General features: G+C 46.0%; 1 protein-coding gene across 1 annotated transcript in view; it reads left to right on the top strand.

Moving 5' to 3' along the window:
• Positions 1-227: 227 nt before the first annotated feature.
• SLC25A12 (solute carrier family 25 member 12) overlaps positions 228-15,887 on the top strand; it is a 466,840-nt gene continuing 451,180 nt past the window's right edge. The window contains exons 1-2 of the mRNA XM_085645302.1: positions 228-321; positions 2,744-2,797. Coding sequence (XP_085501428.1) covers positions 310-321; positions 2,744-2,797 — 66 coding nt within the window. The 5' untranslated portion in view covers positions 228-309. The remainder of the gene's footprint in view (positions 322-2,743; positions 2,798-15,887) is intronic.

Raw genomic sequence — 15,887 nt, forward strand, 5'->3', positions numbered from 1 at the left:
CAGAAGGAAGGCAGTGGCAAAGAACACCTTCGACGCCTTCCCGCTGGAGCTTGTCAAGACAGGGTCCTGCACCAGCGAACCGTGTGTATTTATAGGCCTCTTTCCTGCCTTGACCTATCCTGAGAGCAAGTTTTAGGCGGGGCGTTCGAGGCTGCATCTAGAGGTGATACTTCCCGGTCTAGGCGGGGCCCCGGAGGCTGCAGCAGCCAATCGGGAGCCCGCAGACGCCGACTGATTAGCATCGTGCGCGCGAGCCAGGCCGGGCGCGCGCACCCTTTAGCAGCAGCAGCTCTGACATCAGCCCTCAGCATGGCGCTCAAGGTGACTCTGAACCCGCCGCCGCCGCTGCTTGCTATTGCATGGGAAACCCTGGCGTGTGCTTTGTAACCGCTCGATACATAGTTATTGTTTAACCCGAGGGAGTGAGGCTTGAGGGGCCGGGGGCGGCGCATCAGGGCACGGGCGGCGCTGCCCCATGTTGCAACGGGCCTGGCTCTATCACTGGCCTGGGTACAGTGCGTGGGCATCAAATGCCGCTGCTCTTTTGCCCACGACCAGGACGACTTTTCAGCCTCCACCGTGGCAGCGGGTGGCGTGGACGGGCGGAGCCGCTGCTGTCTCTATGCCTCAGCCTTGTCTTCTGGCATGCAGTGAACATTGCATGGATTTTTCTAGGAAACACAGAGCTTCAGGGTCCGAGCGTCAGGCACCCTCCGCCTCACAGGGCTGGTTCGCTGCTGACAGCTCTATCTCAGCAGGCACCGGGCGTGCGGTGCAGAGCGATTGCAATTTGGGTGTTTGTTTTTGGACCGTCGCTCTAGCTGCTCAGTGCAACAGGGCTCTAAAAAGTACTTGTGTGTGCAACAGTCTGCTGCTTAGTGACACTCCTGTCAGTGCCAAAAGTGATGTAGCGTTTTCTCGGCACTTTGGTGACGTAAGTAAGGGGGTGTTTGGTAGCTATGGCTGCTTTAAAAACCACACGAATCGGTTAAATAACTTAAACATAATCCACCTTTGGGTTGTGGAACTCTCTCCAATGTGAATCTGGTGGCTCATGTGACTTTTATTTGCTTAAACTAGTGATAAACTGGTGTCAGTGTCAAATAATGACAGAGATTGATGAGATATTGTGACCTCATGCAATCGAAAGTAGACTTACTGGCCAATATTGAAAGACTGGTGTTCCAAAAATAAAGTGATGAGCTAGACCCTGTATCCTGCAAATGTAAACAACGATCGTCCATTGTGTCCTTAACAGATGGTGATAGTTTAGACACAGTGTCATGTATCTGAAATACTTTATCCTGTAAAGTAACTGATATATGTGCCACTGTGTCCTGTAAAGGTAAGTGTAGGTTCTATGTTGTACTACAAATATAGTAATAATAGATTCGAAATTGTCTCCCATAAAGATACTGATTGATGAACCAGTGTCCTGTAATGACCTCCATCCATAAAACAAGTGTTAGTTTAGATATGGTGTGCATCAAAATAAAATTATTTTTGAGCCTCTGCGCACTTAAGATCTGGCTAGAATAGACCATAAGTGCTAGATAGTGAGAGTTACGATACAATGTCCTGGAAATACAACCATAGATTAGAAGCTGGTTGCTATCAAGATACTGATTAGATACTGCCATAAAATCATATCCTTATCTTTATTATCAAGGCCTTTAAAGGTGGCAACTTACTTGAAACACTTCAAGATAAAAAAATGTTTTACTGCCAATGGCCATGTAAAGATAGTGATGGAGTAGAAAGTGCAGTTAGAAAGCTGTTGGTGGATCAGTCACGTGTCCTACAAAAATCATGTAATAGAATTGTCCACGCAATGTGACAAAGTAAAGATGCTGTCCAAAATAACAGCCCTAAAATGAATTAGCCATGCTGTTCTTTAAAGGCAGGGATGGCTCAGATAGACAGTCATTTGAGGGTTGAAATAGCAGGGGTCACCTGTTTGCCTACAAAGAAAGTGAGGGGGAGAACACATTATATAACAAAGACAGTGGCATATTTCAAGGAGTGCACCATAATGACAGTGATATTTAGACCCTCTGCACTCTAAATATAGCAATACATTAGACAGCGTGCTGTAAACATAGTCTCTTTGTTCTAGAAAGACAACAGTGGATTGATTGAACGTTGAGTTACTGATAATTTAGGCGTTGCCATGGAAATCCACAAAATACGATATACTGCAATGTACAAAGGTAGTACCAGATTCAGTGTTGTGTAGTATAGTAATCATTAGAACGTGTCAAATAAGGACGGCAGGCAAGAGGTTATACTCCGAGTCATGGGATAGTTAAAATACGTCAAATGCAGCCTGCCATATGAACCTGGTCGCCTGAAGTTAGCAATGGTATGAACACTGTTGAGTAAAGACAGCCAGGTATCGGATGCTGGTTGATGAAGGCAGTGACGTGTGAGACAGGATGGTACAAAGATAGCAATAGATGGACATTGTACACAGACTGCGACAGGTTAGTGCTCCCATGAAGACACCCCTGTGCCAGAAGCGATGGTAGATTCAATGCTGTATTATACATGGCCTGTGGTTAGCCTCACTGTTCTGTAAAGATGCCAGTGTGTAAGACGGCATGCCATTGGAAGGAAGGAGGTTCAACGTCGTGCCTCGGATAGATGCAGATTGGAAGGGTGTCATGCACAGCTGATGATAAATTGCTGCTTCTGTCTCAAGTGTTGACATAACTGACGTGTTTCGTTTCTTTTCTCTTCCCAGCTGATGTCCACAAAGAGGGCCGAGCCCAGCGAATTAAAAGACATCTTCTTACGGGTAGGTTGCTGGTCTGCGAGTGCTGTACGCGTCCCCTCCGAGCCATGCCCTTGAATTGGCAGGGCGGCCTGGGGCTGCTATCCGGTGACACTCCACTGAGGTGACATTGGCCGGCGCTCTGCGTCCTTCCCGGGGTCACCCGGTGACTGCACCGTTCGCGGGCCCCAGAGACTCTTCTGTTAACACGCGCTGCGCTCTGGGTCCCATTCTGTGGTGTGAGGTTTAACATTGTTTGGCTGACACGAGTGATTTGCGCACAGTGCATTTTTTTTCACGGTGCTTGGCGTGTTTAGGAAACGAAAGTTGGTGCTGCTTTCCAAAGTGCCAGAGCACGCCGCGTGCCCCTTTAGGCTCCTCTCAGCGGCCTGATCTTTTTAGTGCCGAGGAGCAGCAGCTGTCCCTTGGAGGAAGGGCCTACACGGGGTTCCCTGGCTCACACCTGACTCCGGCTGAGCTCCCATATTAGCATTTAAAATGTTTACGCATGAACAGCAGTTCAGTTCTGCCCGTGGGCGCTGCTCCCAACACGCTGGGTGGTGGCCGTTCCTGCACCTCTGAGAGGGGCAGCCCGGAAGTAATTGTGGCTGTTTCTGCACCTCTGAAAGGTGCAGCCGGAAGTGTCAGATTTATCACGTAGCCTTCATTTGAAAGCCTGGCATCTACCAATGGGAATGCTCCGCTTCTCATTAGGTAAGACCTCTGATGTAATCTGCTCCATCGATAAATAAACGTGAATTTCATTCAGCTCTTTAAAGTCAGCGAAAGGTTATTTCTCCCAAGCTTGCACTTCTTACCTTCCTAGTGGGGTTGTCTGGTCTTTGGCTGTTTCGTGTCTTAACGCCAAGGAATCTGCAACCCATCCTCCCTTCACACGACAAGGCTTCATTAGTTTCTCTTATGTTTTTATTGCATATATAAAGTGTTCCTAATGTTCTAAATCAGCTGGTGGGGTGCACGTTAAACAATAAAACCATCAAATACGTAACACTACTGAGGGCCAAGAAAGAGAGATACTTTGTTGCTATTATTTCAGCCATGAAGGACAGATACCTTGTGACGGATCCTTAAGCCCAGGAAGGTAGAAGGGATACCACGTTGCAACTTTACAGTGCTACAGGTCTGTATGTATCCAACTTCAGCCCAATGTTAACAGAGCCTCAATACACAAAGGGCCTCACTACGAGCTCCTCGTAATATTCCGACCCATGCGTAAACTTCTTTTTATGCACAGGTCTGAATTACGAGTTTGAATGTATTTGATGTATCCGATAATTATCAGATGCATCAATTATCTCTACCTTCTTTACATTTCTGCAGTTTTGACCTAACAAGGGAAAATTTATGGAATTTAACGTATTATGCAGAATTTGGTGCATTAAACAAAATCTGTATGTTATTCCCCACGAACTCCTCATAGGTGTCATTTATCGCATGCGCAATCAGGCACTATATTCAGGGTGTTACAAGAAAACGGGAATGCGGAGCGTTGTCTGCGTGAGCCAGCCGCTTGCCCCTTTACGGTATGTCCTGGTGCAAGTCTCATGTGATTAAAACATTCATAAATAAAAAATGCCTTCATGCACTAATACATTCGAAAAAGGCTTTTGGGTTAGTCCTCTTCATCCCTTGATCTCTGAAGCTGTTATTCCCATTTTACTTTTGCTCCCCCCCCCCTCCCACGGCATCAGTGGATAATTTGTAAAAAAATAAGTGCACAGGCTCTCGTCAGGAGGTAGCTTGCACCAGCCTGTTTCTCCTGTTAGCGCTGCCTAAAACAGAACAAACTACTAACCACGGAAGTGGGGGGGAGGATGTGGCATAATGGCCAGAGCTGCCAACTCGGAGCTGGGGAACCAGGTTTGAGTCTTGGAGTCGGCTCAACATTATGTGATTCTGGGCAAATCCCTTAATCTGTCCGTGCCCTTACCAGGTGCTCATGTAAAGCACATGTTTTGATGATTAAGTGCAAGCCTACAAATTAAAGAATGGATGCATATCAAAATGCATAATAGTGTAGGCATGACAAACTTAATTTATTCAAATTTTATTCAATCCCTTTCTGTCTTTTATGAAAAGTCTGGACCTAAAAGTAAACTATTCCAAATCTTTTGTAATGACCTATGGCTCAGCTTAAACAAAAACTAAGAACCACTGGCTGGATTGGACGAGGTTGGGCAGAACTAATACTGTTAACTACCTAGGGATATCATTCAATTCCTCGTTGACTTGGTCACCCATGATTATGCTAAGAAATCAACATTTTTATAAAACTAACAATGCAGTTTTAAGATTTGTACGCAAACTGCGCCAAAATCTGTTAAAGAAATAATCACCAGAGCAAGTGCCTGTGGGGTCAAATAGGTTGGTATCTAGACCTACTCAAATTCAGACATCCTCCAACGCACAGAAAAAAAAGCTTTATTTATAAATTGTTGTCTGTACCATTGAGCATTGCTTCAGTTGTTGGGCATGAGTGGGAAAAAGTGAGGCCTAACTTATATGAAGGATAGGCTCACCCTAGCCCCGCTGATTCTATGGATAAACTGTCGGACCAAGCAGGAAGCAGGCTTGGTCAGAGCGTTTCTAGCTTACTGTTTATCATTAGATAACATGCAATACATTAAGTGTGAGCGGTGAGCTCCACTCGTGAAGTTTGCAGAGTTTTCCCCATTCCGCAGTACGCGGAGCTCGCGGAGTTCCGGAAAACTCCGCTCCGCATAGCAGAGCAGAGTTTTTTTTCCTCGCTCGTGCTTGTCAACATCAAGTTGGCAAGCGTGAGCGAGGAAAATTCACCTCCTGGGGAGATTTTTCCTTGTTCGTGATTGTCAACGTCAAGTTGGCAAGCGCAAGCATGGAAAATCAACCGCCCAGCAAGATTTCTCAGTGCGGGCGGTTGGATTTCTCATTGCGAGTGGTCGCGTCTGCTCATGACCGATCACGTTGAGAAGCCGTCCGTTCGCTTGAAAAAAGCTGCCACTGGAGTAAAAAATCTACTTGAGTGGCAGAAAGGAAGCAGCGCCCGCTTGCGTTGTGCATCGTACCATTTGCGATGATTGGACAGTGCGGACAAACACCTGGCGCTGGAAATCACTGCGAACAGCATTTATCTAACCCACTCCGCCACTTGCGGAGCACCACGTAGCGTGGTGGAGTTTTGTTTGCACTTCGCAAAGTTTTGCGTAGCGGAACTCCACAAACTCCACCCAGGCCTACAATTTATCTCACGGCTTGTCTATGTTAAGAGAATGTTGTATCAATTAGAACTCCCAGAAATGCATAATAACCCCGGGTCGATTGCTATGAGCTGTAAAGACAAAATCAAACAGTGCTTTTTAGATCGCTGTATGGAGTTAAGGTGGGAAAGAGCGTCATCTCTGTCAAGCATTTTTGAAGATTCTGCTATTTGCACAACCACAGGACTAGAACCCAGTTTATCACTTATAATGAATCCTGGTCAGCGTTTCTTCTTAACTTGCTTTAAGTTGAGCACAGTGCACTTTATTATTGCATTTCCCATTCAGGGGACCTTTTGTAGAAAATTGACCACCTTACCCCTGTCCCTGCAACGATGTTTCTAGTGAAAGCACATGTCACGTTATGCTCTTTTGCACCTTGTATTCAACTCCCCGCCACTCATTTCTGGTCCCCATTCTTTGCCTGACTAACATAAAATCACATAAGCTAGCTCTGATAAGTCTCCAGAAACTATACATGCCAGCCACCTGTCTTGTTTTTTATAATTTTATAAATTGATTCATTATGATCGGTAAAAGATATGATTCGGGACTGTGTATTTTATAAGGATTTAGATTGTGTGATTTAAAAATTACTTGTATTACCTACATTTTGCTTTGTATATGGTCTACATTTTTATTGTATATTTTATTGGAATGTGTTTTAGATGTTTCTATGTTCTGTTATGGCCACTTTATAGCTGAATAAAGACTGAATGAATTTATTGTATGCACCCTGAAGTTGCATTCTTCCCATGTCCATGAAAAAGGAGACGCATAATGTGAGGAATGCGAGGCCTATCATATACATAGTAGATCTCTTGGGTGGAGTCCTCTTATATTATAATGTAACAAGAGTTATACATGGCAAATGGTCCAGCCTCTAAAGGATAGAAGAAGCCTGAGATCAGAGTAGGCTACTAATGAGGAGGAGCAGAAAGGAAGTTACCTCTACCAGTACCATTATGGGCACACTTTGTGTGTGTGTGTGGAAATTGAAGGATTAGCGTTGCAGCATATTTTCATGTAGTCAGGACATCCTATTTTCTATGCTGGGGTTTTCTGTTAAAAATCTGTCAACCAATGGAAACAAACTCCCAGAATATATTATATTGTCAATTGAAATGCCGGGTATGGGAATGTGGAATTATGATGACATGGAGCTAAGTGGCAACCTTAGTAGGGGTGTTCACATGCCCCCGCCTCCAGAATATTGCAGCTATCATTAGAAACTTTAACTGCACCAAAATGGAAATTTTGTGGCACACATTTGTGTTTTTTGCAGCATTATTGCATCATCTTATTTATTGACTGTCATTACTTTTTGCTTGCTCCTGTTTTGTGAGTTACGTTTAGAAGTGGTATAGAAAGTAATAGTTCTGAAGAGTTGATTTCTAGGCTGTGCTACATGGAGACTGCAGGAGAGGGGATAGGCCAATAAGCACGCTCGTTTACTAATATGTCTCAGCTGAGGGATATACACATGTGGTTAAGAAATGTGACGCAGTAGCTACACAGAAGGAGAGGAGCAGAGTAAAATGAAATCCATTGACTATTCAAACCTTTTTTAGACTAATAATTTCACCAGTGAACAAGGATCTGCTTGAAAAATGCTACACAACACTCAAAATCCTTTCCATATCGGCCGGGGGAATGCAGATGCTTCTTTTGGCATATTTGTTGGCATGCATAGTTGTGAGTAGGCCTGGGCAAAAATTTCGTTCCGTTCGCGGAAATTGCGATATTTTGACATTTTTGCGTTCCGCGGAGAGCGCGAAAATGTCAAAAATTCCGGTTTCCGCAGCTTGGCGATAATTTGTTTCTTGCTCGCGCTGTAAAATGATACATTCTCGCGCGCGCGCGATCGCCTTACCTGAATCCCTGCGTTCGCCGACAAGTTTTCTTGATCCGGTCGCGTTCTCCATGAGATGTTGTATTGTTTTTAGCCATTTGCGCTGTCTCGCGACAGTTCGCGCCCGCAGTGACGTCATGCGTCGCGCGATCACGTCTTTCTTCTCGCGATCATGCACCGCGAGAACAACTCAAAACAAGATGGCCGCGCCCGCAAGCAGCCACATGGGTAAGTTGGCGACCCGCAACCATGCAGAAAATCGCGCGAACATGCCGGAAAAAAACTTCCGCATCTTCGCGATATTTCTGCTTGTTTGCGATAATTTTAAACATTCTCGCGATAATTTGCGAAGGTTAATTCCGCAAATTCCGCCCACCCCTAGTTGTGAGGCTACCAGGTGATTCCATGTCATCTGGTACAGAGCACCATTTTCCGGTCATTGCTGTTCATTTTAAAATCCTAATGCAACGTGTGACTTGTAGTGTCTAGTGTCAGATTTATGGTTGCTTAGGTTATGTTTAAGTAAGTGACTGGTTTAAACCATGTTGATTCCTAAATCATATTTTTTAAAACAAGCATTGGCAAAGCCAAAAGGTCGTACCTTTGGAAGCTGCTAGCTTTGCCAATTATTTGCGATGCTGTACAGTAACCCTGATGCTGTAAAGCATGACTTTTGAAAAAGAATTAAAAGCTTTTGACACGGCCTTATGCATCATTTTGTGGGCCTACAAAGGGACGCATATCCTGTTTACAAGATAAATCCTTAAACCAATGGGATGAACATTATATAGCCATTTGAAAACACAGTGGTCCTCATGGGTATCCTTCATCATCTTATTATAGTTCATCAGCAGTTATTACTGTTACCGGTTAATGCATGGACACAAAGTAAACCAGCCATTACTCTTTTATAGGAAAATATCATCCTAATTAATAAAAACAACAACAGACAAAGTGCAATGTGTCATGAGTGAACATAGACAACCTGGCAATAATATACAAAATAAGGAAAAGTGAAATATGGATTGTGTTTCAACTGCAAGCAACCTAGTTTATTTGTAAGTCCTAATCATTGTGTTCCCCATGCCTGCTATACAGTCATGCCTTTTATTTTACGTTTGTTTGTTGGTTATATGTCAAAGACTTTTTGACCTCTTCTGCTAGGGCGGAGAGATGTTGGAACATCCTCTAGGTCAGCCAAGCATTTTAAGAAATTGGGTTGTTGGTTGACTGGGGCATAAGCTCTCGTCAAGAAGCAACCACAATCATTATCAGGGGTATGGCACAAGCAAACTCCAAATTAACCTGTGCTCACCCCCTTGACAGCTTGGCACAGAGCAGTCCGGCTTAACTTAGAGGCAATGTGTAAAGTATTTGTGTAACATCTCAAACAGTAAAACCATACTACAAAAGGAGCCCACAACAAATTTGAAAAAGAGGGTAATTTTTAATAAATAAAACAAGACCAAAAATGACAAAAATCCAATCAGTAAAAACAGAGTTATTAAATTGTTAAGTTTTTAGAGAAAATAGCAGCAGAAAGCAACAACGGCGGGTATCTGGTCACTCTGGACCAGGACAAAGTCACAGGCTCAAGCCAACTGCAATGGAGCGTGGGCTAGTTATACGGTCTTAGTTAGGCCTGCTGAACACAGTACCTTAAATCCACGTTTAGGGAGTGTTGTGAGGATCCACATTGACCCTGCTCTTGGGGCTGTCCAGGGCCTACTTTAGGGGAGACTTATATGTATTAAAAGGTAAGGTGTAAGCTTGGCAAAAGGCTTATTTTGCCAGGTCGAAGTGGCAGTCTCAACTTCACACACAGGCTCCGCAGTGGCAGGCCTGAGACATGTTTAAAGGGCTACCTGAGTGGCTGGTTCAATCACTGCAGCATGCCCACCAGTAGCATTTAATTTACAGGCCCTGGGTAACTATATTACCACTTTACTAGAGACTTGTAAGTAAATTGAATATGCCAATTGGTTATCAGCCAATATTATCGTGTTTAGAGGAGAGAGCACATTCACTTTACCACTGGTTAGCAGTAGTAAAGTGCTCAGAGTCCTAAAGCCAGCAAAATGTGTTCATGAAAGTTGAGGAGGAAGGCAAAAAGTTGGGAGTAAGACCACCCTAAGGCTGACATGTCTAACGTGTCTACCCCCTGCTGAAAGTGGGGAGAACCTACCAACCCTTTGGGAGTTGCCATCACTGAGGCAGAAGAACCTGGTTAGACCAGGACTGTGTTACCCCATAAAGTCCATTCCCTGGAAGGAGATTGATCTCCTCAATAGTTTGGGATTTTCACTCCTCATTTGCCTTAGCCACCTGAGGGTTATTGGTCTGAACCCGAAAGTGAGACGCAAACTGGTATGATCTCAGTTTCTTCAGTACCCTATCCACAGAAAAGGCCTCCCTCACAATTGCACTCCACCTCTGTGCCTGTGTAAGTAGGCTCCTGCTAATGAAAGGCTACTGGTTGGTCTGGGCCCTCCTCATTTCACTGTGCTAAGAGCCTAAGACTGCCCCTATGCCCTGATCTGAAGCATCTGTCAGCACTATGAACTCCTTAGAAAAGTCAGGAGCCTTGAGTATGGGTGCTGTACACATGGCCTCCTTGAGGGCAGCCATGGCTGCTGCAGGTAAGAGTGGTGAGGGGGGATTTTGAGAGACGACCACGAGGGAAAATCAATTATTTATTTAATTTTCCATCGTGGTCGTCTCTCGAAATCCCCCCCCCCTCACAGGGCCCCACTTCCCCACCGCTCTTACCTGCAGCGGCCACGGCTACTTGAGGGTATCAAAGGATTTCTGGCAGTCCTCTATCCAGATCACGTGTCTGGACTGCTGTTTTTTTGAAGTTGGCTCTGTTAAGTGAACAAAAATGGATCCATATCCTTTAACAAACCTTCTACAGTATCCTGTGGTGCCCAGAAAGGCCATCACTTCACTCTGTGTTTTAGGGGGTTGCCAGGTCAGGATATTCTAAATCTTGGCCTGAAGGGGCTACACCTTGCCCCCAACCAGCATGTAGCCCAGGTTAAACCACGGAACCCTGCCTTATATGGCACTTTCTGGCCTTGATTGTAAGGCCCGCCTGCTGCAGGGCATTATGCACCTCCAGGAGGTGGTACAGGTGTTTCTCCCAGCTGGAGCTGTAGACGGCTATGTCGCCCAGGTAGGCAGCACAGAATACCTCCTTCCCAGCTATGACCCTGTTGACCAACCTCTGAAAGGTGGCAGAGGCATTCTTTGAAACCGAAAGTGGCTCTCTGGGGTTGAGAATGTGGAGCTCTCTTTTGCCCCTCCCCTCCCCCAGTCAGAGCAATTTGCCAGTACCCTGATGTCAAATCCAAAAGTTCTGAGAAATTTAGCAGCGCCCAGTCTGTCTCTGAACTCATTTGCTTGGGGTGTGCATTAGTCTTTGTGATGGAATTGAAACCCAAATAGTCCATGCAGAACCTAAATTCTGGGATTGCACCCAGTGGGGCTGCCTTAGCTACCAGTACCACAGGACTTGACCAGGGAGTGTTAGAGTGCTCAATCACCCCTAATGCCAGTGTCTTGGAGACCTCTTCCTTCATACTGGCCCTGACCTTGTCTGACAACCTGTACATTTTGTTCTTAACAGGTGGATTATCTCCAGTATCTGTCATGGATGCACAGGTGTGTGAGTCCAGAGATGAAGGACAATAAAAAAATGAAGTGCCCCCGTAACTGTCAACAGTCACTGTGCTATTCTGGGGTCAGTGTTGGGGAGAGGTTCACACCCTCCGCTGACTCATCATGTTTATGGGCAGACAGAAGGTCAGGGAGAGGCGCGCTCTCCTCTTCTACTCTCTTATCTGTCACAAGGAGGATGCTCATTTTGGACCTTTGAAAGTGTGGTTTGAGGCAGTTCATGTGGAGCAGCCTTAAGAGGTTTCTAGGGGTCTTAGGATCTACTCGGTAGGTGGGCTCCCTTTTCTGCTTCTTCCCCCTCATGTGGGACTGTCCAGTGATTCTGGAGAGCTCTGGGTTCCACAGACTCCATAACCCACACCTTTTGGCAGGGCTGAAACTCTACCAGAGTGTCCTTCTGCTCATATCAGAGTTTTATAACTTCTTGACCGGCCTCAAGATTGCTTTGACCAGAAAGGGTGCATCTGGTTATAGAGGGTCAGCATGTAGCTGATCATATCCTGTTGCCTAGAAGCTTGCCCCCCTCTCTTTTAAAAGGCTAGGAGGTCCCCTAACAGGGTGGCCATAGAGGAGTTCAAAGGGGCTAAACCAAACTCCCTTGTGTGGCACCTTGAAATGAAATGAAATGAAAAATTATATTTATATAGCGCATAGACTACCCGGAGGCCTCGCAGCAAAGAGAAGGCTTTCACCTCATGTGCTCAGGTAGGCCCATTTACATGTTCTTCAAGGTCTGGATGAATCTCTCCACAAGATCATTGGTTTAAGGGTGATCAGGTGTGGAGAACTTATAAGTTACTCCACACTCATCCCACATGAACTTCATGTACGCTGGCTGACATGAAGTCAGGGCCTCTGACACACTACCTCTTTGGGGAACCCCACACAGGGAAATATCCCCATTAGGGCCAACAGGATAGCGAGTAGCGTGGTCCACCAAGACCAGGATGAACCTGTTGCTTGTCTTGGGCTCCAAAGGTCCAACAATGTTAATACCTACCCTCTCGAAGGGTATGCCAACGACGGGTAATAGGGTCAGGGGAGCCTTGAGCTTTGTCTCTTACTTACTACTAACCTGGCAGGTGGGACTAAATCTACAGAATGCATCCAAGGCTGTATTCATCTAGGGCCAACAGAGCCGGGCAACAAGCCTGGCAAAGGTCTGGTCTTTCCCCAGATATCCTGCCAGGGATGCATCTTGAGTCGAACACAGTTGAAAGGTCCTGCAACACTGGGGGACCATAGCACACGGGCTGCCCCAGATACAGCAGCCTTAGGTTCGCTATATAGAAGGTTGTTGCACAACAGACAATCTACAGGCATGGCAGGGCTCACAGCTACTTTTACAGAACCGGAGATCCCCTCACCACCACTCAAAGGGAACCAAAGCCACTGGTAGATGACTCTCCAGATTGTCGGCGATTATGATGTGGTGGAATGTGTTAGGGAGGACCTGCTCTGAGGACACCAGCTGATACTTCACAGTAATTATGCTGGCTCCTGTGTCCCTCAGAGCCTCCACTCATTGCCCATTGATGGTGACCCACTGCCTGTACTTAGTGCCAAAGCCGATATGCCGACAATACTTCTATCTCCTTATCCTCAAGAGGAAAACTAGACTCGCCTCTATCTGCTCCCCAAAGCTATCTGGCATTACCTCCACCCCATGCGCTACACTCACCAACTCAGTTGTCTACCCCGAGGTGAGGGGCTTTTCCCTCTTGGGACATTTGGAGATGCTATTAGCGTGCCCGTATTTGTAGCACTCTGTGCATTGGGGTACAATCCTCCCAGTCTGTTTGCCAAAGAACACCTTCTTGTTCAGGCTGGGACTGGTTACCATTACTCACTTGGGAATTATTTTGGGGGCCTTGTGAGAACTTCTTACGTTAAAGTTTTTCTGCCCTCCTTTCTTCTGGTGGGATCCTTGACCACCCTTGTGGGAGTCCCCTCCACCCACCCCCAGGTACTCTTTGGACACTCTGGTGCTGGCCCTGAGGTTGCCTCCTTACCAAGCTTCCTATGGGTCAGTCAGCTAGCTGTCAACTAGGTGGTGGTGCAGCTATGGATAACAAATACTGAGCATGTGCTCTCTCAAAATCAGATTGTTCAATCCATTGTAATCATTAACCTTGCTGCCTCACACCCAACCATTCAGTGCCTTGCTAGAGTAGTCCACAAAATCTACCCAGGATTGGTTGGGGAGCTTCTGGCAGCCCAAACTTAGCAGTAAAGATGGCTTTTATAGGGGGGGTACCTGGTTTGGTCCCCAACCTTTAAAGTAAGAAGTGTGACCTGCCCCACTGTAGGCACGTGTTTCCATAAACCACCCCTCCACCAGTGCTTTTCTGAGACACTGTGAACCCCCCCAGGGCTTCCTCATAGGCATGAAACTATTTTTCGATATCATCCCTCCCCACATAACTGGGCACCAGGTCCTTGGGGATGCAGACATTTTTGTCTTCTTCGGACACTACAGGTATACTGCCACCATCACTGCTATCCTCTGCCTGTCTGGCCTTGATGTCCATCTCTTTAGGACTTAGTTCATGAGCCCGTAACAACTTTTTCTCGTCCTTTCTGCCCTCTTCTCCTCTATTTTTGATGCATCCATTAGCAGTTGAAACTCCCTCTCTGCCAGTTCCTCTGGTGACAGGTCATGCAGTGAACCACTGCTTCCTGCTCTGGCAAGGGGATCAAATTCAGGGGGGAGTCCTCTCCTTCCCTGAGGTCTGCATTCCAGGGCGGTTGTCTTGGTCTTGATCCTTATCCTCCATCAACCTCATGCTCCTCGGTGGCTGCGTCAACTGATGAATCTCTGTCCAGTCCCTCAGAGCTTTCTGCAGCTCCAACATTTTGGTTTTGGTGCACTTCTTTATTTTTAGTCCTCTTTACTGGCAGACTGTTTAAGCTCAGCCACTGTGTAGCTTTCCAGGTTGACCAACTCAAACTCCATTGCTGCAGGTAAGGTCTCAGACAGTCCACTAGTAGGAATGGAGCTACATTTTCAAAAACCAAAAGAAGCCAATGAATAATTGATTGGTCTTAAATTATTTATGTGCGGTGATAGTATAGCACAAAGTTACTGTATGGCACTGCACAAACACTAAACCAAACAAACACCAGTGTAAGAAATTGGGTTGTTGGTAGAATGGGGCAATCCTTGTCATGGTAAGGTACAAGCAAACCCCAAATTAACTTATGTTCACCCCCTTGATAGCCTCACACAGAGCAGTCAGGCTTGACTCAGAGGCAATGTATAAAGTATTTGTGCAATACTTCAGAAGGTAAAACAGTGAAACCACAACACAAAAGGTGCCCAGAGCAGATTTAGAAAAATAGAGATTTTTTTTATTAAGCAAAACAAGACCAAAACAACACAAATCCAATTAGTAAAACCAGAGATATTGAATTTTAAAGTTTTTAGACAAAATAGCACGAAAAAAACAAAGTGACAATAGCGGATATCTGGTTGTGCCAGACCAGGGAAAAGTCACAAGTACAGGCCAACTGCAATGGAGCACGGGCCGGCTTCAGGGGCCCAGTTAGGCGTGCTGAACATAATACCTTAAGTCCTGGTTGGGGAGCCTTGCGAGGATCTGCTTTGAAGATGCACCATGCAGCTGAAGCAATGCATCGGTTCCGAGATGCGGTGAGGCTGTGGGTGAGGTCCTGTTGCATCGTCGTCAAGGATCCTGTTGATCGGGCTTGCAATACAAAGTTCGGCATTGGAGATGCGGCGCACAGTGCTTAATTTGTATCAAAATAAGTGCCAGGGCCCTCATCAGAAGGCCACTTCAGCTTGCACTCCCCATTGCCCCTGCAAGGGCCACCAATGACAGTACCAACATAACTACTAACGATCAAACTCCTACAAATGTGACGATTCAGACTATTCCAGGCCCCCAAACTAAGAATCGCTTGGAAGGCAGGAGTTTGTCATTTGTAATGGCTATTGAACTAATGAATAACTGGTGTGCTCGTCTTTAAATTAAACAGCCAGCCCCACCATGTGGCAGACTGTCATAAGTGCCAGTGTTGACTATTATGTGTAGCTGTCAGGCAGCGGAAGCCATTGGCTCAAATTAAGCACTTTTGATGCATCCATTCCAAGGAGCTGCGTGACTGTGATGCGGAGTCCGTTGTCAAGGCTTCTGTCATCGAGATATGCAAGGGCCTGGCCCTTGGATGTGCTGTGCCGTCGGGCGATGTATGGGTTCCAAGGACTGTGGAGGCGATGCGGTTCTCTGTGACGTGTCCAATCCACGCAGCAGCGGTGATGTGTCGGTTCTGCCACTCAGCATAGGAGATGCATTGGATCTGCTTG

Source organism: Triturus cristatus, chromosome 3_1, assembly GCF_964204655.1.
Source record: "Triturus cristatus chromosome 3_1, aTriCri1.1, whole genome shotgun sequence".
In the NCBI taxonomy this organism is placed as follows: Eukaryota; Metazoa; Chordata; class Amphibia; order Caudata; family Salamandridae; genus Triturus; species Triturus cristatus.